We start from the raw sequence: 25,606 nt of genomic DNA on the forward strand, positions 1-25,606 counted from the left end.
AAGAATTATTGATTCGGCATCAGCTTAGGTTTGGTCAGCAAGACCAAAACCCCTCTTTGTATATTTTTTACATGATTATTCGGCCACGTTCCTTCAGCTGTTGTTATACTACATTTCCCAATATTTCTGCCTAACGCATGGACTAACTTGATCAGAAGAGTCAGAATCCTTCATAATTAGCCTTATCCATTTCTTTCTACATGACCTTCTCTCCAAGATGCAATGCATGTAGCACTATAAAAGCAGTTACAATGATGTGCCTTTAAAGTTGCATATGGTCACTTTGCTTGACAGAGCAAAATAAGATACAAACAGGATGAAGACTATTTAGTAACCACAAGGTATAATCAAAGCATTATGAAGAACCGTGATTAAATGTGGCGCCTAATTTCTTTTATTTTAGCACCTATATGTGTATTTTAATTTTTCCATGTTTTAAACCCAATGTGTCTATACTTACAATACGTTTTTTTTTATAGCATACAAAAATGTATTCTAGTTCTAGAGCTGCAGAGAAGCTAAGGGAATAAACCAAATTATCCAGGCACCATCATTCTTTACGAAAACCTTTGTATTGCCATTGCGCATGTGTGGCTTTGTATGTTTCAGAAATTAAATATACATGAATATAGCTTCATGTCAAGCTATGGAAACTTTGCTGTATTCCACACAGCCATAATGAAATTAACTTAAACATGAACTACTCTCTAAACCAGCAATTTCTAAACTTTTATGCTGAGGGCAAGTATTGCATGCTGAGTGTTTTAAGACTAAAGTCATTAACACTTTAAATTGTAAGTGTTTTCATTTAGACATGTAAACACATTGGAGCCATTTGGTTACATTTCTATTTAATGTGTTTTTTGGTTTTTTTAGATAAGGGTGCACCCACAGAATTCATATGACAAAGCAACGAGAAAAGAACAAAAAACAGAGTAAGTAATGGAATATACATTGGCTATCTTACTTACATGTCAATTTTGTTCCCTTAGCAAGGGACAAGAGAAACGCAGATGCATACAGTAAGAGAAGTCGATTAAAGTGGCTTCATTGTGTTCCCCTTGGAAATATGATAAAGGGAAGGTTGCACTAATTGAGAAGAGATATGTGTGTTTTTAGTATGTTGACAGTGGGATGGATTGTTTAGGTGGAGCCTTGAGGCCGGGATGGGAGATTGAATGCAAAGGGTAAAAGAGAGGACAGAATGAAACATTTCATCATCTGCAGATAATTTAGGTTTCGTTACTTTGTGATGGAGGTTGGACCATTAACATGATTATGGCAAAATGAACTATTGATCTTTGACTATTAACGAAAAGTAAAATAACTCTTCTCAATAAGATCAACATTCCTCTTTACCTATAATAAAATTTTTCTTATGTAGACTAAAAACTTATGGGATGACAGAAAATCGAGGAAGCCGTAGCTCAGCCTAATATGTTTTTAATAGTCACTCTTAATAATATATAACTTATTGTAAATTGTGTGGTTTTCTGGCATTTTCACATAATCCTTTGAATATGGGATTTGTTTTTGGAAAATACAATTAAAAATAGTTTTTGGGTGCAGTGTGTGTGAGGGTGGTAATGTGTGAAAGTGTTGGGTGATATATGGCCTATATTGTATATTGTGGGTGGGGGTGAGTGAGATGGGACTGAGAAAAAAAAATATATATATATTTATGTTTTTGGGGTGCAGTGTGTGTGTGAGGGTGGTAATGTGTGAAAGTGTTGGGTGATATATGGCCTATATTGTATATTGTGGGTGGGGGTGAGTGAGATGTGCTACTGAGCCAGTGAGGGAGATCGTTGATCTCTTCACTGGTCCATGAAGGAAGACAGCAAGGCTGGCTGTGCATTGGCCAACAGGGAAGATCCTTTGATCTCATCTGATGGCCTCGACCCATGACCATCGCTGCCCACTGGGCATTTGCCCGGTTTACCCAATGGCCAGTCCAGGCCTGCTGGTTGTTGTCTGATTGACGGTTAGTGTGGAAGAGAGGAGTGTAAAATATAAACAGTGCTGTCTTTCTCATAAATGGCACTGTTTTAAACAGCAAAGCTGCAAAAGCAGTGTGAAGGAATACCCCATCACTTTCGTCTCCTTTCGTACATACGGATTCAATTTTAATTTTACTTTGTTTGTTTTGTTTGATTCTTGAACCAAGACCACCCCAGAGACCCATTAGAATGTGAAACGTTGAGTATCCTGTAAAAGGAAATAATTAATAGAATGCTCCACTGGGTGGCCGCCATTTCATGCATGCGAACACACGTGGTTGGGACAATGGATGGCGGCAATTTTGTCTCCCGAACTCTGGCAGAAGGACTTGGTCATCGAGTGCCTGGAACTCATTTCAGCCAGGCACTCCTGCGAACACTGGTCACTATGGACCTATTGCCCGTTCTCGTTCCAGTTCACCTATACGAGTGGTGTTCGGGAGTTACAGATTACTGAACACGGGGAGCATTCTACACAAATCAGCTTTCATCTACCTTATGTGGTTTTCGTACAAAACCCCACGAACAGAAAGCGGCTCTTGCCACAATTTTCCTGGAAGTATTTTGGGTTTCAACCTCATGGCAGACTGGTCAGAACTTCCCCGCGATGGCAATTCAAAACTATCAAATGGATCTGGTTGATTTTTGGATATATTGTTTGCCCAGATCCAGAATATCCAGGGATGTTACGTGGGGTTTCCATGTATTTTGGGGGTACTTTTTGGGTGGTTAAGAAATGCATGTTTTTTTCTGTCCCTAAGAGATAATATAATTAGCAATGTGTATTCCAATAATTATCTCTCAGGTACAGAGGATCATGTGAGGGATTTCCCTGTTTGGGGGCTTTTGCATAAAAAGCCATGTGTGGCTTCAAATAAACCAGTCTTCTCCCAGCATTAAGCCTTGGCTCTTGTGTGAGGGGGGTATGGAACAGCCGTGATCTTTTTACCTGTGGGATTATTCGTGTTTGTGTATTGGGAAAAGGGCATCCGTGACGGTGATATCCTGGCAGATCGCCACAAGTAGCTTCTGTGCCTCAAAATCACTCCAACAAGATGAAATGATTTTGGTACTTAGACTGCCCCTGTAATGCAGCTGTGCATTTGGTCTACAGACAATCATTGTAAGAAGTTCCTTCTCATCAAATCTATCATGTATTGACTTCCAAAGTGAATTCGGTAGAAATTGGAGCTGTTTTTTAAACTGTGACTGTACAATTTCAGTTGATAACAAGAACTGCTGATTCATAAAAAAACTCTTGTCAGATTAAATTGACAGTGAAAGTGACAAAAAAGCAACATCTAAAACTACGAAGAAATATCTTTTAGTTTAAGCACCCGTAATGTCAACTTTTTGCTATTTTTCCAAAATCTGTTAATTTGATGGAATGGGAACATGTATACAAGGGAACATGTATAGTTAGACCATGGCTGTACACTCATTGGATGAGCACCTGTCATAATTCATTGACAGGTACTTGCAACATCTTCAGTTACACATAGATTTTTATTTGAAAGATAGTACAGTAGCAGTTGTTACATATACGTTCATACGCTCAGATATTCCTTAAAGAACAAGACTAGGCTGGTGCAAAATGTATTCTAGATCATTGCAGTAATTATGATGCAAATCTGAAGGCATTTTTCCTTGACATCATCTAATATATAATATGGCATTTTTAAAAAATGTTTATAAATAGGAGGGATTATACATTTTAGGATAATTCACATTCTGCCAAGGAGTTTGCTATTCAAAGTGTAACGGCACCCCCAGGCATAAAGGGGTTAAACCGCCGTTTCGGAGATCTTTTCCTTCCAGAGATCAGGCACAGCTACTGCAGGACACCAAACTCCCGAATTGAATACAAGTGAATGCACCAAACTCCCGAACTGCATACAAGGGAATAAGGTAGCACTCCAAACTCCAGAACTGCATACAAGGGAATAAGGTAGCACTCCAAACTCCCGAACCGGAACCTCACGAATAGCTGCTAGCAGATGAACAGGAAAAGCTCCCAAGCGGCTTACACTCCTGGCAATCAGTCTCTAACAGCATACAGTGAATCCCCCCAAGAACGAGACAAAGCTCCATGTTGAGGGTCAAGCAGTGGTCTGTATTAATTAACACTCACAGACTTTTATGCAAATCCCCATGCAAAGGGACATCCCACAGGGAGGGAAAACGTAACCAATCCCGTACAGTAAAACATAAAACACACCCAGCACAAACACATAAAATCCTCCCCTCTGCCTGTGATATAATTACTGAACACGATGGGTTAATGTAATTTACCACAGGCAGGAAAAATACAGTTTTTACAGCATATTCATAACTTCTAAAATATACATCACATTCACATAAAAATTAATCATTAATCAGACCAGGGGTTCAGAAGTTAGTAAAGTATCTTTTGGGGCCTGGCTGGCAGCATGACTATCTGCCCAAACCGGTTTTACAGAGCCCTCTATCCTGGAGACAATGGGTAAAATAATCCAATTATATCCAGGGATAGAGGCAGACTCCATTGAGCACATGTTACCAGTAAAACACAAAAGGATACAAAAATACCTAACTCCTATCATACTGAATTGAAAGGGCCCAATCTCCGAGGGCCATAGTCCAAAGGCAGCAGGCGGGCAAGCAGGCTTCTCCAATGCAATGTGGCGAGATTGCTCGTCACACATAGGTATATTGATAATCTGTTGCTGTCAGATAATATTTTCCGTTTGAGGTTTGAAACATATCCATTGCATCATGGCACCTAAATAATAACTCCTCTAACAATAAATAGATACATTCAGAGATCCATCGATTAAGGCAAGGACTCCTGATATGGCCCAGTGACCAAAGCTGCGAGTAGTTGGGGCATTGCGGCTTAAGCTGCGAGTAGTTGGGGCATTGCGGCTCAATATACAGCAATACGTACATCATCCTGAATTAGAGAGAGGTGGAAAAGAATCTGGTGTGGGTCTGACCTCTCTGACTGTTGATCTTGCAGTATGACCATGTTACTTGTTCACTAAGCATAGCAGGAATTTATGTTAACATATTCAGCGTTTCTTGTTTTATACCTTTCCTCTGGTTTCTCACACCCAGTAGTACTAAAGCTTCTTCGTATTATCTATATACCTTAATTGTTTCAGCTTAATAATGGGCAACCTGAAGTTGACTTAATCTACCCAATAGATGTCTGTCATGTAGTCCACCTTGCATACACCTCTACTCTACCTATATAAATTAAATTCATTTGCACTCGCTACATTGGAAGAGGTTTCTGCTCTGCTCCAGTCCTCCTGCCCCACCACCTGCTCCCTAGATCCAATTACCTTGCATCTAATCTGTACTGTCTTCTTCTCTTTCACCACCTCTCACTAAAATTCTCAATCTCTCTCTCTCCTTTGGTATATTTCCATCGCACTTCAAACATGCAACTGTAACCCTAATTCTAAAGAAGCCCAACCTTGACCCTAACTCCCCATCCAACTACTGTCCTATCTCGCTACTGCCTTTTGCATCCAAGATCCTTGAACGAATTGTGTATGCAATATTGACAGACTTCCTTGAGTCCAACTCTCTGCTAAACCCGCTTCAGTCTGGTTTTTCGCGCTAAGCACTCTGCGGAAACGGCACTGACCAAAGTATCCAATGATCTACTCGCTGCAAAATCTCGTGGTCACTTCTCTATCCTAATACTCTTTGACCTGTCTGCAGCTTTTGACACTGCTGACCATCAACAGCTTCTTCTCATCCTTCGCAATATCGGTCTACAAGATATTGCTCTATCCTGGTGCTCCTCCTACCTCTCCCAGCACTCTTTCAGTGTTTCTTTCTCTGGCTCTGCTTCTTCTCCCCAACTCCTCTCTGTTGGTGTCCCCCAAAGGTTCAGTCTTTGGTCCCCTACTGTTCTCCATCTATACTGCCTCCCTTGGTAAACTCATTAGCTCCTTTAGCTTCCAATATCATTTCTATGCAGATGACACACAAATCTACCTGTCCTCTCCTGATCTCTCCCCGTCCCTCTTGACTAGTGTCTCTGATTGCCTCTCTGCTATTTGGTTGCCCACTTCCTTAAACTAAACTTGACCAAAACTTAAATTCTGGTCTTTCCTACTCAAGTGTTGTTACTCCTTTGTCTGTCTCTAGGTGTTCACTTTGACTCCGACCTCTCCTTCAAGCCTCATGTTCAGTGTATCGCCAAATCCTGTCGTTTCCATCTCAAAAACATTGTGTGCATCTGACCCTACTTAACCCCAAATGCGACTAAGGTGCTGCTCCATTCCACTGTCCTTTCTCGCCTTGACTACTGTAATCCACTTCTCAGTGGTCTTACGTGCTCCCAACTTGCGCCGTTACAATCCATAATGGATGCGGCTGCGAGGCTCATCTTTCTGTCTGACCGCACCTCCCATGCCTCCCACGGCTCACCCTTCTGTCAGTCCCTACATTGGCTTCCTGTAAGATATAGGGCTCAATTTAAAATTCTGGTTCTTGCTTTCAAATCTCTACATAATTCTGCTCCCACCTATCTATCCTCCCTGATACACAAGTATGTCCCGTCTAGGCCCTTACGATCTGCTGAAGACTAAAGTCTACCTTCTGTCTGTACTCCTACCTCTGATGCTCGCCTTCAAGACTTCTCGAGGGCTGCACCGTTCCTGTGGAACTCGCTTCCCTCCTCCAGTAGATGCTCACCCAGTCGCCACTCCTTCAAAAAATCATTAAAAACCCACTTCTTCATAAAAGCGTATCAATTAAACTGTTAATAGCTCCCAACTGATTCCTCTTTTGCAACTGTCACTAGTCTAATACTATCCTTACCTTTTTGTGTCACTATACCCCACTCCCTCTAGTATGTAAGCCCATTGAGCAGGGTCCTCAACCCCTCTGTTCCTGTGTGTCCAACTTGTCTGGTTACAACTACATGTCTGTTCGTCCACCTACTGTAAAGCGCTGCGGAATTTGATGGCGCTATATAAATAACATAATAATAATAATAATAATAATAATAATAAATTGCACTTAAAAAGTGTTTTGGTTTCTTTGCATAGTGGATGGATGGATAAAGATAGAGAAAGAGAGAGAGAGAGAGATTTTTCACAATTAGTATGTTAACATTCCACATATAATACGCCGGAAGCTTTAACAATATCATTTTAGATATTTTTTTTTTTTTTTTTAAATATCTCTTTAAAAACAAAGCTCAGGCATTTTGTTCATCCACATAGGCTGAAAAAGAATAACATTTGCTTGTAGGAGCAAACGAAAGGTGCTTATTTATCACCTTAATCTCATCTATTAGCAGTACGTGATCTGAGAGAATAATAATCCCTGTTTGTTTGACATTTTGCATCCTCTCAATCTGGACTCCTCTCTGTGTGTGGGAACAGTATACTGGGGGGTTGTGACATGTGTGTTTACCATGCATTTATTGCTTTTCATTATTATTTATTTCTATCGTTTTATTTGTGTATATAGATCGCACCATTATTCTACCCTTATTTGTTGTTTTTGTTGCTAAACACCATTTATAGGCTTTAACTCCAAAGATTCTGAAAGCATCGCTTGACATTATTTACCTGTCTTGTTTAGAAACACACTATTTAAACTGTTCTAGTTTGTATTCAGGAAAGTACAAAATCTACCATCCATTATCACTGACCCCTGTTTAGCTGTAATCCATTCAGCATGCCCACATGGCTGCATTATTCAGAGACTCATTAAACTCATCCCTGTAGAGTTTCCAATCACTTGATCTTAGGTGACAGATTTCTTTAGAACTTACAAACATTGTGCAAACTGCTAAAAAAAATACCAATTGTGATTACAAAAGCATAATTTATCTACTCCAATGTTCATCTTGCTCAAAACAATATGTAGGTCAATCAGCCCAACTTTAAAAAAATAACTAGACTTAAGGAACATCCGGTGAGTACCTGTTTTGGAAAGTACTTTAAATTCTTCAATAACAACACTACAGATATGTGTAGAATGTTATTGTAAACAGAGAGTAACACTGTCACCTAGTGGAGAAAGCATGCTAGCATTATAGAATGATGGTTTGTTTGTTTTTTTTTAAACACTCAGAATGCTATAGGATTAAAGTGGACCTGTTGCTCGTAAAATTTTATACTATAAAATATTTATTAAAACTCTGTTTAGAAATGTCATTGCAGGATAAATATACCCTTAAAACCCAAATCGATAGTATAAAAAGCTGTGTTTGAAACAGTCGCCGTTGCTAAGTTTGCCTCCAGAGATGCAGAATGAAGTTTGAAGCATGATGTTCAACCATATAAGAATTAAGATCCCACAGATTCCTAGGAATGTTACAAGTTACTTCATCTGTATGGTTGATGGGACCAGGCAAATTTCTGGACCTTGAGCTCTGAGCAATCTCCTGGATTTACCTTATGGTTAATCCTTCTCTGTGCCCATCTGCAATCATTTTCATTTGTACGTGAGAAGGAACCAATTCTATTTAGGTTCAACAGTAACATTTCAGCTTTAGTGTTGGTCTTTATAGATGAGCTTGTTAAAGACCTAGGCTAAGGTCGAAACATTACTGCTTGCTGAGGAACCTCAATAAAATTGAAGTATTTTCATGTATAGTGGTGTGCTGAATTATTACTTTTTTGGGGTTGCTATTGTGTACTGAGTGGCGTAACAATGGTTACATTGCACATACAGAGTGTACGTATTTTTGGGGGGGCATGTGTTGGCGATTTCGTATATATTTTTATTTGCACGTCCAACTAGGAACTTGTGAAAAAGATGATTTCTCATGAAGGTGGAAGTATGCCAAGTTTCACATTGAAATATTTATTTTATACTGATGTCTATACTTTTGCATTTGATTTCTGACAATTTGCAATTCGTATGAAATTTGGGCAATTGGCGAGTCGTCTGAATTTCTGAAATCCATGAATTTCTGAATTTCCATAATGCTATATGACCAAATCACGAAAGAAACAAAATGAGGGATGAACAAGCCATTTGATATGTTTTGTGATTCAGAGTTCAGTCTGTGGGGTCAAAAAGCACATGACTGATTGCAAAAAGGATGAATAATTGTTGGGGGACAGCCCACCAATTTCTCCAACCAATAGAGGGGAAATGGGAATGTAGTAAAACAATCCAGTTATATATTTGCAAAATATATATTTCATAAATATATAATATATTAATAAGCATTGTTTTCTTATTTTATGTATATATTTTGCAGTACACTAATTGGCCATTTTCTTGCCATTTTGGTTAGTTTTTTCCCTAACATGATTGCATGAATGAAATTTGTCCGAACCGAAATGCTACATGGCTGAATCTTAAAGCGAGTGAAAAAAAATAAATAAAAATTGGGCGAATTGATTTGGACAAACCAATTTTTTATGGCCATGCTCAAGTTTTATGTTTGTACTCTGCTTAGTCATATTCCGTATTTAGAGTATCCCAACTTGAGTTCCTTTTCACTAAATCTTTATATATATGTTTGTGTTTGTGTGTGTGTTTTGTGTTTGTGTGTTTGTGTGTGTCTGTATGTCTGTTTGTTTGTTTGTGTGTGTGTGTATGTGCTTTCCATAAGACACCTTCTTTCTTGTTAATATCGTCCAAAAAAATGATGACAAAGAAAAAATGTGAATCAATTAAAATAATCCATGTTTGCCCACAGAGGGCACTATAAAGACTGAACTTGCATGTCTAGAGAAGCCCTTATATAGCCCTTTCCATGCTATCCAATCTTGGTCTTGGTGCTCTGGCTTGTAAGTCTCACATCTCTTCCTTAAGGTAGGGAGGGTAGGTTTTTATTTGGGGGAGGGGAATAGGGACTTGTGTATATTTTTCTTACACTGCCAAAGGTATGGCCACCAATTTTTGTATTTCACTATTAGCCCCCACATGCTGCCCATGGTTGGAGGCTGCGGGGTGGGGGTACGGTCCCCCCACTGGTTAATAAATGAATAGCCTATTGTTGAATCCAAAAAGGCCACTTTAACCGGGATCATTTTGCATGTAAAATGTTGGATTAAGTGTCAATATTCAAAGCTATGTTTATATTCAAAGCTATATTTATCGCTTTTACATAAATCTTTAACGGTGGGAGTTTATTCAATCTGAACCATGAAATGGAGCCTATAAACCACCGTTACACATAATCAGCTTTATTCTTATATATATATATATTTTAATATTACGCCAAACTGCATGTGTCTGATTAAATTACAGGTGAATTAAAAAAAATATGTTATTTACTGCAACAATGTCAAGTAATTAAGTCAGCTGTAGTTACTATTACTTATTAGCTGGTACATCAACAGATATACAATAAGTAATGTTTTATCGAATAGGGTGTGCAGAATTGTTATAAAAACCTTGTTTAGAATGGTTCTCTGAATATGTTAAGTATGTGTATGTGATCCGATTCTCCATGTGTAATTTTCCAGCGATAAGTTACATTTTCCAGTAAGGAATCGGATAAATGTTTGCATATCACTCTAAATGCCTTTCCTTCCCAGCTTATTGCTGCAATGGATTCCATCATGACCTTTAATCTGACATTAGTTCCACGTTTTACAGATACTGATGTATAGGAATTCACTGCATTAACGATGCTCCTGCAAGGAACATTTTTCTTGTGCCACATTAACAAACATGCTATATCTGCCTAAACACATAATTTATTTTATAGAAACCAGTAAACAACTATTTAAGCAATAAATAGTCAGTAATGAATAAATCTAAGCAACAGTTAGGAAATAGAATAGGAAAATGCATTTATCCAAGAATGCGCACAATATGTAATGTAGCAGTCTGTGATTGAACATACATTTTTACGAGCGTTTACCCTGAGAGATGATTTCAGCTCTAGATTAACAATCACTGCTCGGGACATTTCACCATCCATTAAAAAATGAATAATACCTAATGATTGTTAACCTTTTTCAAAGCTTACATTTCTTTGAAATGTAGACAAAAGAGTTGGCAAATTACATCAGAATCCATTTCAGTGCTGGCACAGGCGAGGCACACATTGCTTTGAAGGATTGAAACATTTCTTCTGTTTCTCCCACTCTCTCTATGCTCTCTCTCTGTGCTGATGTCAGGGTACCTGTTGTCTCTACCTCTGAGGAGGTGAGACACTTGGACGTTCTTCCTCCCAAAAGGGTTGAATCACTCATTCCTCGCGGTTCTCCTGGTCGTTTACACGCCGGCCGCGAGGTACCCACTTCCTTTTATGACGCGGCGCTCAGTAGCCGACGTCATGACGACAACCCGTCCCGACCTGTCAATCAAGTCCCGAGCACGAATGAGGACTCGTCGGGGGCGTGATTACCTATCTGGAACCAGGGTATAAAGTAGGGCTTTCTACATTTGTTCATTGCCCTGTCGTGGCTCTAGCTTGTCTAGTCACTCAGTGCTCTTGTTATATATTCTGTCTCTTTGGTTTTGACCCGGCTTGTTTGTTATACCCCGCTTACCTCTATTACCCTTGACTCGGCTTGTCTCTCGCTTACCTGCTCTCTCGTTCCATCGACCTCGGCTTGTCTCTAGACCATTCTTTACTTTCACCTACGTTAGTCCGGCCATTCTAAGGTCCGGTATACGTACCTATTACCTGTTTGTACTCTGCGTTTTGGATCCCTGTCCCGATCCTGCAATTACGACAGGGCCATGGATCCTGCAGGTACAAACACTCAGGTTGGTTCTTCCGACTCTAGGTTTGACGCCATGGATCACAGAATGGACCAGATGGCTCTAGCGCTGCAGGCCTTATTATCTCGTTCTAGTAATCCACCAGAGGAGATGCGAGCTACGTCCATCTCTCCTGTAAGTTCAGGTCTAGAAGTAGCCACTGTAGGTGCTTCTTTCCGTATTACCCCTCCTGTACGTTATGGGGGTTCTCCGGAGAAGTGTTGTGGTTTCTTAAACCAAATTGGTATTCATTTTGAATTACAACCCCGCTCCTACCCTACAGATAGGGTGAAGGTTGGATTCATTATCACTCTACTCATTGATAAAGCTCTGAGATGGGCCAATCCTCTGTGGGAGAATGATAACCCGTTAGTCTATAATTATAATGCTTTTGTCGCTGCTTTTAGAAGAACTTTTGACCCTCCAGGTAGAAGGGTCAATGCAGCTAGATTACTGTTGCGCCTTAGACAAGATAACCGAACCCTTGTGGATTATGCACTAGAGTTCAGGTCATTGGCGGCAGAAGTTAAGTGGAATGAACAGGCTTATATAGACGTATTTTTAAACGGATTATCAGATGTAATTCTAGACGAGGTTGCTACTAGAGAGCTCCCTGAAAATTTAGAGGATTTAATTTCTTTCATTTCTCGTATTGATGAACGTTTAAGAGAGAGACAGAACACTCAAGATAGTACTCGTAGATCTTCCTTTAAACTTGCTCCCTTATTTCAAAATTCTCAATCCACAATTCCAGTTTTTTCAGATCCTATGCAGATAGGCAATACTCGCCTCTCAGAAGAGGAGAGACAGTACAGGAGAAGGGAGGGGTTGTGTATGTATTGTGGAGTAAGAGGGCATCTACGCCTAAATTGTCCTAATCGCCCGGGAAACGCTCGCACCTAAGTTTCTCTAGAGGACAGGCCTTGGGTGTTTCTATTTTGTCCTCTATACACAATTATAAAGAGCACAGACTTTTGCTACCTGTTTCTTTAGCTTGGGAGAAGGGAATACTAAAAACTATGGCATTAATAGATTCCGGAGCTGCTGAGAGCTTTATCGACCAAGTTTTTGTTACTAAACACTCTATCCCATCCCAGCTAAGGGACACTCCTTTGGCCGTTGAGGCTATTGATGGTAGACCATTGTCTGAACCTGTTATTTCTCGTGAGACCATACCTGTTAACTTGACTGTTGGTATCTTACACGAGGAGGTTATATCTCTTATGCTTATCTCGTCTCCTTCTGTTCCTATAGTCCTGGGGTATCCATGGTTAAAGAAACATAACCCTAATATTGATTGGGAACTAGGGGAGATAACCTCATGGGGCCAGGGTTGCCAGAGCAGTTGCTTACAGAAAGTCTCACCACTTTGCGTAGTTAATACACCGGTTAATTCTACCCAGTCTACAGATATGCAAATACCGCCCCTGTACCTGGATTTAAGGGCAGTTTTTGACAAGAAGAATGCTGATACTTTACCTCCACACAGGTCCTTTGATTGTAAGATTAACCTTCTACCTGGTACTATGCCTCCGAGGGGCAATGTATATCCTTTATCCACTAAAGAGAACTTAGTCTTAGAGGAGTATATCCATGAGAACCTAGACAAAGGATTCATTAGGAGATCCTCCTCCCCTGCCGGGGCAGTTTTTGTTTTGTGAATAAGAAGGATGGCACGTTAAGACCTTGCATTGATTATCGAGGCTTGAATAAAATAACTATTAGAAATGCATACCCGATTCCTTTGATTACTGAGCTCTTTGATCGTTTAAAGGGTTCCAAGATTTTCACCAAGTTAGATCTCAGAGGGGCGTATAACTTGGTGAGAATTCAGCAGGGAGACGAGTGGAAAACAGCGTTCAATACCCGTTATGGGCATTATGAGTACACGGTAATGCCCTTTGGGCTTTGTAATGCACCGGCAGTATTTCAGGATCTGATCAATGAAGTTCTTAGGGAATTTCGACATGATTGTGTTATTGTATATTTGGATGATATACTAATACACTCTAGAGAAATTAAGACCCACCACAGACAAGTCAGAAGGGTATTGCGCAAACTCCTACAACATGGGTTGTACTGCAAATTGGAGAAATGTAGTTTTGACCAATCTCAGATAAACTTTCTTGGTTACGTGATTTCTGGGGAAGGCTTTAAGATGGATCCGGATAAACTCCAATCTATTTTAGATTGGCCATTACCCAGGGGTCTCAAGGCCATTCAGAGGTTTATTGGATTCTCCAATTATTATAGGCGCTTCATTAAAGGATACTCTTCTATTATTGCTCCTATTACTAATATGACCAAACAGGGGGTTGACACTAAGAATTGGTCTACTGAAGCTCTCGTTGCTTTCAAAACACTCAAGGAACTTTTTGCTTCTGCACCAATTTTAGTTCACCCCGATACGACTTTGCCTTTTCTACTCGAAGTAGACGCCTCAGAGACAGGTATAGGTGCTATCTTGTCTCAAAGGTTAGGTTAGGTGTGGATAAACCGTTACATCCATGTGGTTTTTTTTTCCAAGAAATTATCTGGGCCTGAAAGCAGATATGACATCGGTGACAGGGAACTACTAGCTGTTATCATGGCTTTGAAGGAGTGGAGACATTTATTGGAAGGGACTTTACATCCTGTTACTATTTTGACGGATCACAAGAACTTGTCCTATATTGGGGAGGCTAAACGCTTGTCCGCCAGGCAAGCTCGTTGGTCCTTGTTCCTCACTCATTTCAATTACGTGCTCACTTATAGACCTGGTTCTAAGAACTCTAAGGCCGATGCTTTGTCTCGCCAACATGAGCATTCTACTATATCTGAGGCGGTTTTGTCTTCTATAGTTCCCAAGTGTAATATTATCGCCAACACGAGTCTCAGGATTCATTCTCCGTTGCTTGCCGAGATCATGAAGTTACAACATCTGGCTCCTAGACAGGGTCCCGGGGCACGGTATTTTGTTCCTCCTGAACTACAACGGGAGCTATTAGAATGCTTTCACAACAGTAAGGTGGCTGGGCATCCTGGCATTCGCAAGACGTGTTCCCTAATATCTAAAGATTTCTGGTGGCCTTCATTACGTAAAGATATTAGGGATTTTGTTGAAGCATGTGAGGTCTGTATGAAGACTAAACGACCTCAGACACTTCCATGTGGGTTTTTGCATCCCTTGGAGATCCCCGAGAAACCATGGACCTGTTTGGCCATGGACTTCATTGTAGATTTACCTGTTTCTAAAAAACAGACTGTGATTCTCACGGTGGTTGACAGGTTTACTAAGATGGCACATTTCGTGCCCTTACCTAAACTTCCATCTTCCCTTGAATTGGCTGAGATATTCGCAAGAGAGATTTTTCGGTTACATGGGATACCTTCCGAAATTGTTTCCGATAGAGGTTCCCAATTTGTTTCCCGTTTTTGGAAATCATTCTGTTCTCAAATGGGTATCAAATTGAATTTCTCTTCTGCCTATCATCCTCAGTCTAACGGAGCTGCTGAATGCACCAACCAAAAGATTGAACAATATTTGCGTTGTTTTGTTTCCGAACACCAGGACGATTGGGTTGGTCTGATTCCTTGGGCAGAGTTTGCACACAACAATCTCGTTTGTGATTCAGACTCGACAAATTCTTCTGCATAATTCTATGTTGTTCAAGAAACACGCTGATAAGCATAGAAGGGCGGCTCCAGTCTTTGTTCCAGGTGATAGAGTATGGTTGAGTACCAAAAACATTCGCTTAAAGGTTCCTTCTATGAAGTTCGCTCCTCGTTACATTGGTCCTTACAAGGTTCTGACTCGAATTAACCCAGTTGCGTATCGTCTGGCTCTTCCATCTGCCTTACGCATTCCTAACTCCTTTCATGTTTCCTTGTTGAAACCTCTAGTATGTAACAAGTTTTCCTCCACTGTATCCTCCCCTCGCCCTGTTCAGGTTGAGGGACAGGAGGAATATGAAATCAACTCCATCATCGATTCTCGAATCTCTAGGGGGAAGTTACAATATCTGGTTGATTGGAAAGGATATGGACCTGAGGAGAGGTCTTGGGTACCTCAGGAGGATGTGCATGCGCCTCGCCTCCGCAGGGCTTTTCACTTCCGTTTTCCATCTCGTCCCGGTTCCTTCTGCCCGGTGGGCGTTTCTGAGAGGGGGGGTACTGTCAGGGTACCTGTTGTCTCTACCTCTGAAGAGGTGAGACACTTGGACGTTCTTCCTCCCAAAAGGGTTGAATCACTCATTCCTCGCGGTTCTCCTGGTCGTTTACACGCCGGCCGCGAGGTACCCACTTCCTTTTATGACGCGGCGCTCAGTAGCCGACGTCATGACGACAACCCGTCCCGACCTGTCAATCAAGTCCCGAGCACGAATGAGGACTCGTCGGGGGCGTGATTACCTATCTGGAACCAGGGTATAAAGTAGGGCTTTCTACATTTGTTCATTGCCCTGTCGTGGTTCTAGCTTGTCTAGTCACTCAGTGCTCTTGTTATATATTCTGTCTCTTTGGTTTTGACCCGGCTTGTTTGTTATACCTCGCTTACCTCTATTACCCTTGACTTGGCTTGTCTCTCGCTTACCTGCTCTCTCGTTCCATCGACCTCGGCTTGTCTCTAGACCATTCTTTACTTTCACCTACGTTAGTCCGGCCATTCTAAGGTCCGGTATACGTACCTATTACCTGTTTGTACTCTGCGTGTTGGATCCCTGTCCCGATCCTGACAGCTGACTGATAAGTTAAAAGAGCAGAGCATGTTATAACCATTGACAGGAAGCCAAGATGGAAGCACTATGGACAATAGAGAGTCAAGATGGAAGCACTATGGACAATAGAGAGTCAAGATGGAAGCACTATGGACAATAGAGAGTCAAGATGGAAGCACTATGGACAATAGAGAGTCAAAATCAAGCTTAACCCCTTAAGGACCAAACTTCTGGAATAAAAGGGAATCATGACATGTCACACATGTCATGTGTCCTTAAGGGGTTAAAAGGTTGAGACAAGCACCATAACTAGGTCACTGATTTGAGGTGGCCATGGTGCCTGGAATCTGTATGTGCAGTGTTTTGCTAGGCAATGCTGCACATACAGGGTTAAGCCCTCTGCTGTCCAAGCTTTGACTCCATTTTTGGCCACGTCATTGGGATGTCATTGCCAGCCCAGAACAAGGGTTCCAAGTGGCCAATGTAAATCCTGTGCAAATATGTCATTGAGGACATATTTGCCAGACAGCCAATGGCAGTACAGCAACCCCCTCCTTTCCCCTCGTGCTGCCCATGTCCTCATCTCAGCCCTTCCCTCCTGACTTCCCTCTCCCTCTCCCTCCAGCAATCGATCGGGGTGAGTTTAACCTTTGTTTGTTTATTTATTTCAATTGGGGATGGGAATGGATCAGCATAGAAAGAGCTACTCTTGCCAAAACCCATGTTTTATAAAAACACCCTTTTCATTGGAGTAACCTTTTAATGCAGGAGGTGTAGTTCTAATTAAATATTATTTTAAGACTTCACAAATACATATTTGTTAAATACAGGGAAACATAATATTAAAAATCCTGATTCCAGGATTGAGACAGTTCCTCTTTAAGAAAAAAAATAAACACGCCATCATGTTTAAGCCATGTAAACCAATCCACACAAGAGTTAACAAAAGCAACATTGCTACTGTTTTCAGTTTTCTTCAAATTGGGAAATAATTCCTCCTCAATTCCAAAGCCTATCAGATTATTTCGTGGATCAATATACACTAGTGTTTAATGTAATTGTTATAACCCTGTATGTTCACTTTGTTTGAAACATTTCACCTTGTGTTTTCTAGTGATATTGACTGAATCTGCCAGGACAACTTTCTTTGGTAGTGAATTATAATGTAATTGTGTGAGTTAAATTGTATATCAGCAGAAACTGTGAGATGTACTTCCTTCATAAAACATGGGTTGTCTTTACAGAAATCTGTGTGTATTGATTGACCTTTACTAATATGGGTTAATCGAAACCTCCTGAAGGTGTTTTTTTTTTTTTTCTCTTATAGATATCACAACCAATTTGGAAATCTTGTTCTTCTAAAATATAATTCTCCAGGTATAGCTCTCAGGTTTATTGTTAGTCTGCCCACTGTGGTATATTGGTTAATCTCTTCAAAGAACACTCCATTAGCTTGCTTAAGTGCTTTATGTGTATGTCCTCTTATTTCCATTTTACAAATATTTCAACAGAAATTGGAGCTTTTATGAATTAACCTTGTTACATCCCCTCGCTGTCAATCAGACAACCTGTTCTGTTACTTCCTGGTTTGGTTGGCTCAGTGGAGCTAAACTCAAGAGGCAGCAATTGCTCAGAGCACCTGCCTTGCAAAGTCTTCTCAATGAGCTGCATTGGAAAGTCTGTGATTGGCCAGCCACAGAAAGTCTGGGCGGGGTTAGAAGGGAAGGGCTTGCAAAAGCTTCAGACAAGAGATCTGCAGCTTTTCCAAGTTGTGTTGAAATATATCACAAATGAAAAAAATGCATAATTAAATGCACGGAAGTTTTTATTGGGGGTATAACCTGCTAAAAAGTTATTTTTTTGTATTTGGGCAGAGGAGTACCCCCTTAAGCTTGTATGCTTCAATGGCAAGGTTTCACAATTTATAATCTTATTATTCTGAAAAGTTTTCCATAAAACATAACTCAGAAATGTCGGTTGATGTATTGAAACTGACTGTGCTCGACTGTCCTTTGGCTTTTCATAAAGAAATTAAATAAATTATTAACACAAATAAATACAACAGCTCGCAACTACAAGAATAGTTAAACAGAGTACAAAGAGCCACACAACATCTACACATCAATATCTAGCTGTAAAAAGAGCAGCACAAAAATATACTTACAAGACAAATTGGAGAGAAGACACAAGGCAAACAAAAGAGAAGGAATCTCAGAGGAGCTCGATTCAATATGTGCTCATTGGGAGGTACACGTTGCAGAAATTACAGAAATAAACATAACAATGAGACTTGAACAGCATGAAAATAATTATACCATAAATGTAAAAAGTTAGGTCATTTTTCTTGAATGTGCAACTTCGGAAACAGAGAAGAATCAAAGCTGGTCAGATGTATTATGTATTGTATTATGTATTGAGGAGAGCAAGAGAGATATTTAGCAAGTTTAGAAACACCTAATTATGGGAATTCTTAAGAAAGGCAAATGAAAAAAATGTGCAGAAAGATGGCAAAAGTCCCTTGGGAAAAATGAAAGTTCAATTATACTTATTATAATTATTATAATTTGTTTTCGTTTATCATTTTTTTTTTTTTTTATTGGTAGATTAGAAATGGACTTGTTATTGTATTTCATTAGACATTAAGTGATCTATGGAAGGGTAGGCTCTAGGTTACATGGTTATATGAAGGATAGAAAGACAAGGCTCATGTTATGATTAGTAAATATGGATTAGATTAAAACTGATTAACGTGAGATGGACCTGATTTTATCCTAAAAGAATTCAGGACAATTCTACATGAAAAGGTGAGTCTCAAACGCACATTGTCTAATTCTGAGTCCATTTTCTGGCTGTGTATGTTTCCTGGTTTGAATATATTGTTTCTATTTTAAAAAAAATCAATAAAGAAATGAATGCAATGAATAAAAAATCTCAGTCCTTTTCTGATAACACGTTGCAAGAAATACAGCAAAACATTTTCAAGCATGATTTGTTGAATTCCAGCCGAGTACATTTTATCAGCGCATGTTAGCTGCAAAACCAAGTTTTTCTTTTCATCAACCTAAAGCATTTGAATAACCTGCAATCTACTTCTGATTACACAAATTCATATGTAAAATAAAAAGCTTCAAAATATTGTTGAGAATGCTCGGTACAGTACATCGAAATATATAGAAGGAGCCGGATTAAATCGCTTTATATTTAGTCGTTTTTTGTGCTATATAACCATTTATCTTCCAAAAAAAGGGTACGTTTTCTTTTGCACTGGGAAACCACACAGGGAATCTTTGCAGGTTGCAATAACAGCCTGCAATGCCCTGTACAGTAGTTGCTTGGTATGCTTGCTTTGAACAGGTAGTATGCATCTTGTATACATTATTTTTACATTCTAGGGCCCACATTTTAAAAGTTGCATTTGCAGCAATTCTATCAGGTTACTTTAAAGTAAAATCTTTCACCACATTCAAATAACTTTTGGTGCCAATGAAAAAAGAGCAAATTGTTTGCACTGCGTCCCAATTTTTTGGAAATGACTTTTAATTTTTCACAAAGAAAGCAAACCTTATATCTTATCGGATACCATTACAAAGGGATTGTGAGCTGAAATAGATTTTTGTCCTCCAGAGAGACAGGTACCTCTGTAAAGGGTGTAAACTTTTCTTTATACGAGTTTAAAATGGCAATCTAATGTTTTCTCCTTTAATGTGATTCCCCAGGAATGCAGTATTGGACTTGTTCTCAAAGCACCTCTTCAATGAACTGCTATTGGAAGTTGTCAACGATTTGTCTGTCAAGGTTATTAGAAAAACAATGAGAGATTTTGTAGAGGACCATATTTTAAAATCTGCTGTTAATCAATTTACGGATGAAATGATCATCAGCATAATTCAAATGGAGTTACCGACAGTGGTAAGTTGATGTAATATTAGTCTGTATCTTAAGATTAAAGATAAGCTATTGCCTCTGTTTCTTCATTATGAAGCATCATCTTTACCCTTCATCACTTTAAATATAGATAGTTATATTTCATGCAATTTCAAGGCACAATTGAGTAGGACATGCATTAAATCTACTAACCTCTGAACCTTCAATTTGATCTCAATGAGCTCTGTGTTCTAGACGAAATTTCAATGGGCCTTAAAATGGTCTCAATTAGCTTAGGAATTATCTATGACACTACTCCAAAAGAATTATCCAAATAAATTATTAATCTACCCAATTCATTAAAATGTCTAAAAAAGACAATGAAAAGGGAATCCCTCAAACCACTAATAACCAGAAGACTATATGGCATTATTGCCCTGCGATTCACCCTGGCTATTGACCCACCTGCTAATGCCTTGCTCATAATTACATTCACTGTAGGAGGATTTGTTCAGTGGTCCCTTCCATTATTTCATCGTATATAGAAAAAAATGGTTAATATATAACTGACAAACCTATTATCTATCAAAGATTTGGCCAAACAGGAATATAGAGGATATAGCTGACTACCTACAGATGAAAACCAAAGTAATACAATAGTGCAATACGGTTATAGCACATATTAGTGCGTACCAGATAAGAATGCACTCACGAGATTTAGGAGTATAATATCGCCTCAGTGTGCCTCCCCTTATGTGTATGGGGGGTATATCCAAGGATCCTTCTCCTCTGGTATAATCACCATCACGGAATGCAAGATAGAACCCAGGTAATAGGTGAAAAATGCTAAGCTTTATTATGCCAATGTTCTGTGGGTGTTTCCAAAGGTGTCCAGCTGTCTTGAAGAATCTAAAATTAGAATTCCAGGGTTGATGTTAGTTCCGAAACCACCAATGGGACGATAGTAAAAGGGGAGAGTTATATGCTACTTTTTATTTTGATTGTAGGATTGTTTTTATGAATGTGTATATTTGTTTTATTGGTCCCTGAGGAAGTCAAAACATGTAGGACCTTGCATATATTTTAATTTTATTTTTCATTGGCATAATAAAGCTTAGCATTATGCCACACTGCATTTAGTGAGCCGAAACACTGTTAGGGCGGCACACTCTAAAACAGACGTCGCAAATCACATGGCCGCAAAGCAGTCAATGAGACTGCCTGCAAGGGGACTGCCCGAGTGTTCAGGCAGTCCCCCTAGCGTCTGCAATTTTAAAAAAGTTAGTAAAACACATTCAAATATTATATTATACATGTATTATACATATATAATATATTATAAGTTAATTAAAACACCTGATTAGCATATAATACATATATAAAACATATATAATTTAATTCTTACTGTATTTTGGTATTAAAATAGTAGACAGTTGATTCAATTAATACCAAAATACACTTAGAATTAAATTATATATGTATTATATATGTATAATATGCTAATCAGATGTTCTAATTAACTTATAATAGAATATAAATATATTACAAAATATACATAAAAAAATTTAATAAGCGTATCTTGATATGTATACCTATATGCTCATGCCATTGTACAGAACACTGGTGAGACCTCACTTGGAGTATTGTACCTTTTAAAGGATATTGATACTTTAGAAACTGAGAGAGTTCAGAGAAGGGCTACTGAACGGGTTGATGGATTGCCGGAAAAAACTTACAAGGAAACGTTAAAGGAACTTAACATGTATAGCTTGGAGGAAAGACGAGATAGGGGGATATGATAGAAACATAAAAGGAATCAACACAGTAAAGGAGGAGACTACATTTAAAAGAAGAAAAAACACCACAACAAGAGGACATAGTCTTAAATTAGAGGGGCAAAGGTTTAAAAATAATATCAGGAAGTATTACTTTACTGAGAGGGTAGTGGAATAGCCTTCTAGCTGAAGTGGTAGAGGTTAACACAGTGAAGGAGTTTAAACATGCGTGGGATAGGCATAAGGCTATCCTAACTATAAGATAAGACCAGGGACTAATGAAAGTCTTTAGAAAATTGGGCAGACTAGATGGGCCGAATGGTTCTTATCTGCCGTCACATTCTATGTTTCTCCCTGGAAATCTTAATGTCATAAAAATTATAAATGTTATGTGTTTTCTCTTATTTCAGATACAAGAAATTAAAGATGAAATTCATCTTGATGACATCCTTCAATATCTTATAAACGATGTTGTCGATAAAGAAGTGGAAAGCACAATACATACAATCTTTGTTGAACATGAAGATGAACGGTCTGTACTGCAGGATGATCAGGTGAACAATCCTTGTCAACATATAAAAAATATAGGGAACTTTATTAACTAATGGGGGCTAATTAGATTACATAATGCCTAATTTTGCTTCATGTTTTAAAACCAAAACAATTGTTTAGTAAAATTTAAAAATAAGAAAATGTGTTATTAAATCTATGACACCTAAAAAAATGACATTAAAAAAATACAAAACCCCCAAAAAATACAAAAAGCACCAGGTAAAACATCGGATAATTAAGACATTCACAGCAAAATTTACTGGAATGATAATTCAATTATAGTACTTAGAAAGCTGAATGAAACTGAAGCGCTAATTAGTTATCATGTTGTTAACATAAGACTTTTAAAATGTACAGTTATATTTAGCAGGTTACAATATCAACAAAGAGTTTAATACAATAGAGTTTAAATTAGCATGAAATGATGACACTTGTAAGGTAGATTCACTAAATAAAATGATAAAAATGCTTCCTTATATATCATTTTGCACAGTGGTTGCAGGAGACATTGTCTCAACCTAGTGGAGGTTTAAAAGTATCACAATGTCAAAATGTAGTCAAAATGGTTCTCTATGCATCACATGAATTTCACAGAGATTGCACTGGTTAATGTTGTAAAGTTAGTAAAAGATAAGAGACGTATTCAACAAGCATGTTATTACCCATTCCTACTGTGAACGCTTGTTAGTAAACCTCACGCAGCGTAAAATGCCAGTAATTCTCTTTTTATACAGTACTATAGCCCAAGGATGTGAGTTACATCTTTAAGAATACAATTCAGTGTGTTTCCAATTACATTATCACGCTTTAGGTACATGTGTACCCCTACATTTGTGAATAATGTTGGAGCAGATATTTTATGTCTGACTTTTTTTTTTATATTCGAACCTTGAAACCAATAGCTCTTGTTGACTGTTTTGTATTTTTGGCCATATTTAAGGCTGCCAGGATTTCCCAACAGGTTGTTTTATATTATAAAAGCAGTTCAGGACTGACAGATTTATAAGTGATGTTTTATATTTTTGCCATGATATTTTTATTTGCTACAAAGGGATATATGCACTGTTACCCTTTCAATGGTGTGTTAAAGGGACACTCCAGACCCCTAAGGCACTTTAGCTTGCTGAAAAGCTTTATATATGAAGAGTGAGTCCTCTTTTTTTATTTTGCAAAAAGTGCATATTTCAATCGAAATTCACACTTTTATGAATTTACCTGGTTACACCCCTTTGGTTTCAAGAAGACAACATGTCCTGTTACTTCCTGGTTTCTTTAGCTCAATGTAGATAAACTCAAGAGGCAGCAATTGCTCAGAGCACTTGACTTGCAAAGACTTCTCATTGAGCTGCATTGGAAAGACTGTGATTGGACAGCCACAGAAAGTCTGGCTGGGTTTAGAAGGGGAGGGTTGGCAAAGGCAGCAGACAAGAGAACTGCATGTTTTACAAGCTGTTAACAGATATAACCCCTAATGAAATAATTAATAATTAAATGCATGTATGTTTCAATTGGGGTTATATCTAATAAACAGGGATTTTTAATTATTTTGAGTTTAGGCAGATGAGTGTCTCTTTAAGCATGTCTTACAGTTCAGATTTCAGACACAAGAAATAAAGGCTCCTGATTGGCTAGGCTAATTGTGTGAGTAGAAATAACGATGCAAAGTCTGGGGAAATTACACAAAAATGTGCCATGTTTATTCATATATTTCTTTTTGTTGCAAATGTTTTTTTTACTGAATTATATATATTATTTAGTAAAAATTTAGGGTCATGACTAGTCTGAAAGACACTTTCAGTATTTGAGTTTTATTGTTATTGATGTAGATCGTATCTTATCTTCAGTGATGTGTCTATTGTGTGGGATTCGTGAGTGTAGTATATGGTAACAATGTAGAGGATCGACATGTGGTGTGTTAACAGTTGCTGAAACATGAAGCAGATGTCAATGGGGGCATTTCCTTGTTAAGCAAAATAGAGATGCCTAATAATAAGATCCTAGTTTTTATCTGATAAGCCCCCCTGAGCACTATGCCATACTAAACTAGCTAAAGTATTTAACCCCTTAAGGACACATGACATGTGTGACATGTCATGATTCCCTTTTATTCCAGAAGTTTGGTCCTTAAGGGGTTAAATGAGACTGTCTTGAAGCCCCCAGTGGAAAGAGTGGAAGGTTTCCCAAGTCTTTAACTCTTGGGAACCTTGTATAAAATCCTTAGATTTGCACCACAATGATCATATTTATAAAACTTTTCGATGCTCTGGCTGGTATTCTTTATGATAACTTCTTGACATGCCTCCACTTTCACCCGATTGAACTGTTACATTTTTCTTTATACACTTTGTTTGAAACCGACCATGATAATTATAGTGTGATTATTGTCTTGTTTATTTGTTGTTCATTTTGTTTGCTTATTATCACAGCATAAATATTTGTTAAAGTGCTTGGTCTTGTAACTTCAGTGCCCAACAAACAGTACTATATTTAATTTAAAAAAAGAAAATGTTTGAGTAAATAAAACGAAAAAGAAGAGAAACAAGCCTCCTAACACTATAAACTTGACAATAAGCTATAGTTGCAATTAGTACTTGGTATGTTTGTTACCCTTTTACAGTTCCTAGGGGAATAGCCAACTGACAACGCCACTGTACATTTTATTTTTCAGATTTAACAAACACATATGTGTTAAAAAATATTCGCTAAGTAGCTTGACAAAAATGCCAACCTGTCTGTTACACTTATATTTTGTAAAAAGAAAGCAGAATGATTGTAAAAAAACAAACAAACAAAAAGTAAATAGTTATGCATTATCTCACATAGGTAAAACTTTTCAAAGTGGTATATTTTAGACTTCTATGTAAATATTTTTTTATTAATTGCCTTTTGCTTTAGGTATGTTCAGTTGTTAACATCTTGTCATTATTATTTCAATACTGCGTTCTTCCGTGTTTATCTCACAAATAGATCTTTCAGCAAAGCAAAAACATTGTAAAACTATTTCCAAACGTGTTTGACTTCCTTGATGAAGCAA

General features: G+C 38.5%; 1 protein-coding gene across 1 annotated transcript in view; it reads left to right on the forward strand.

Moving 5' to 3' along the window:
• LOC134577245 (uncharacterized) overlaps positions 1–25,606 on the forward strand; it is a 47,670-nt gene that overhangs the window by 15,940 nt on the left and 6,124 nt on the right. Inside the window, exons 8-10 of the mRNA XM_063435942.1 lie at positions 877–935; positions 20,098–20,290; positions 22,431–22,574. Of these exons, the coding sequence (XP_063292012.1) occupies positions 877–935; positions 20,098–20,290; positions 22,431–22,574 (396 nt within the window). The remainder of the gene's footprint in view (positions 1–876; positions 936–20,097; positions 20,291–22,430; positions 22,575–25,606) is intronic.

The sequence above is a fragment of the Pelobates fuscus genome, chromosome 11, assembly GCF_036172605.1.
Source record: "Pelobates fuscus isolate aPelFus1 chromosome 11, aPelFus1.pri, whole genome shotgun sequence".
Classification (NCBI taxonomy): domain Eukaryota; kingdom Metazoa; phylum Chordata; class Amphibia; order Anura; family Pelobatidae; genus Pelobates; species Pelobates fuscus.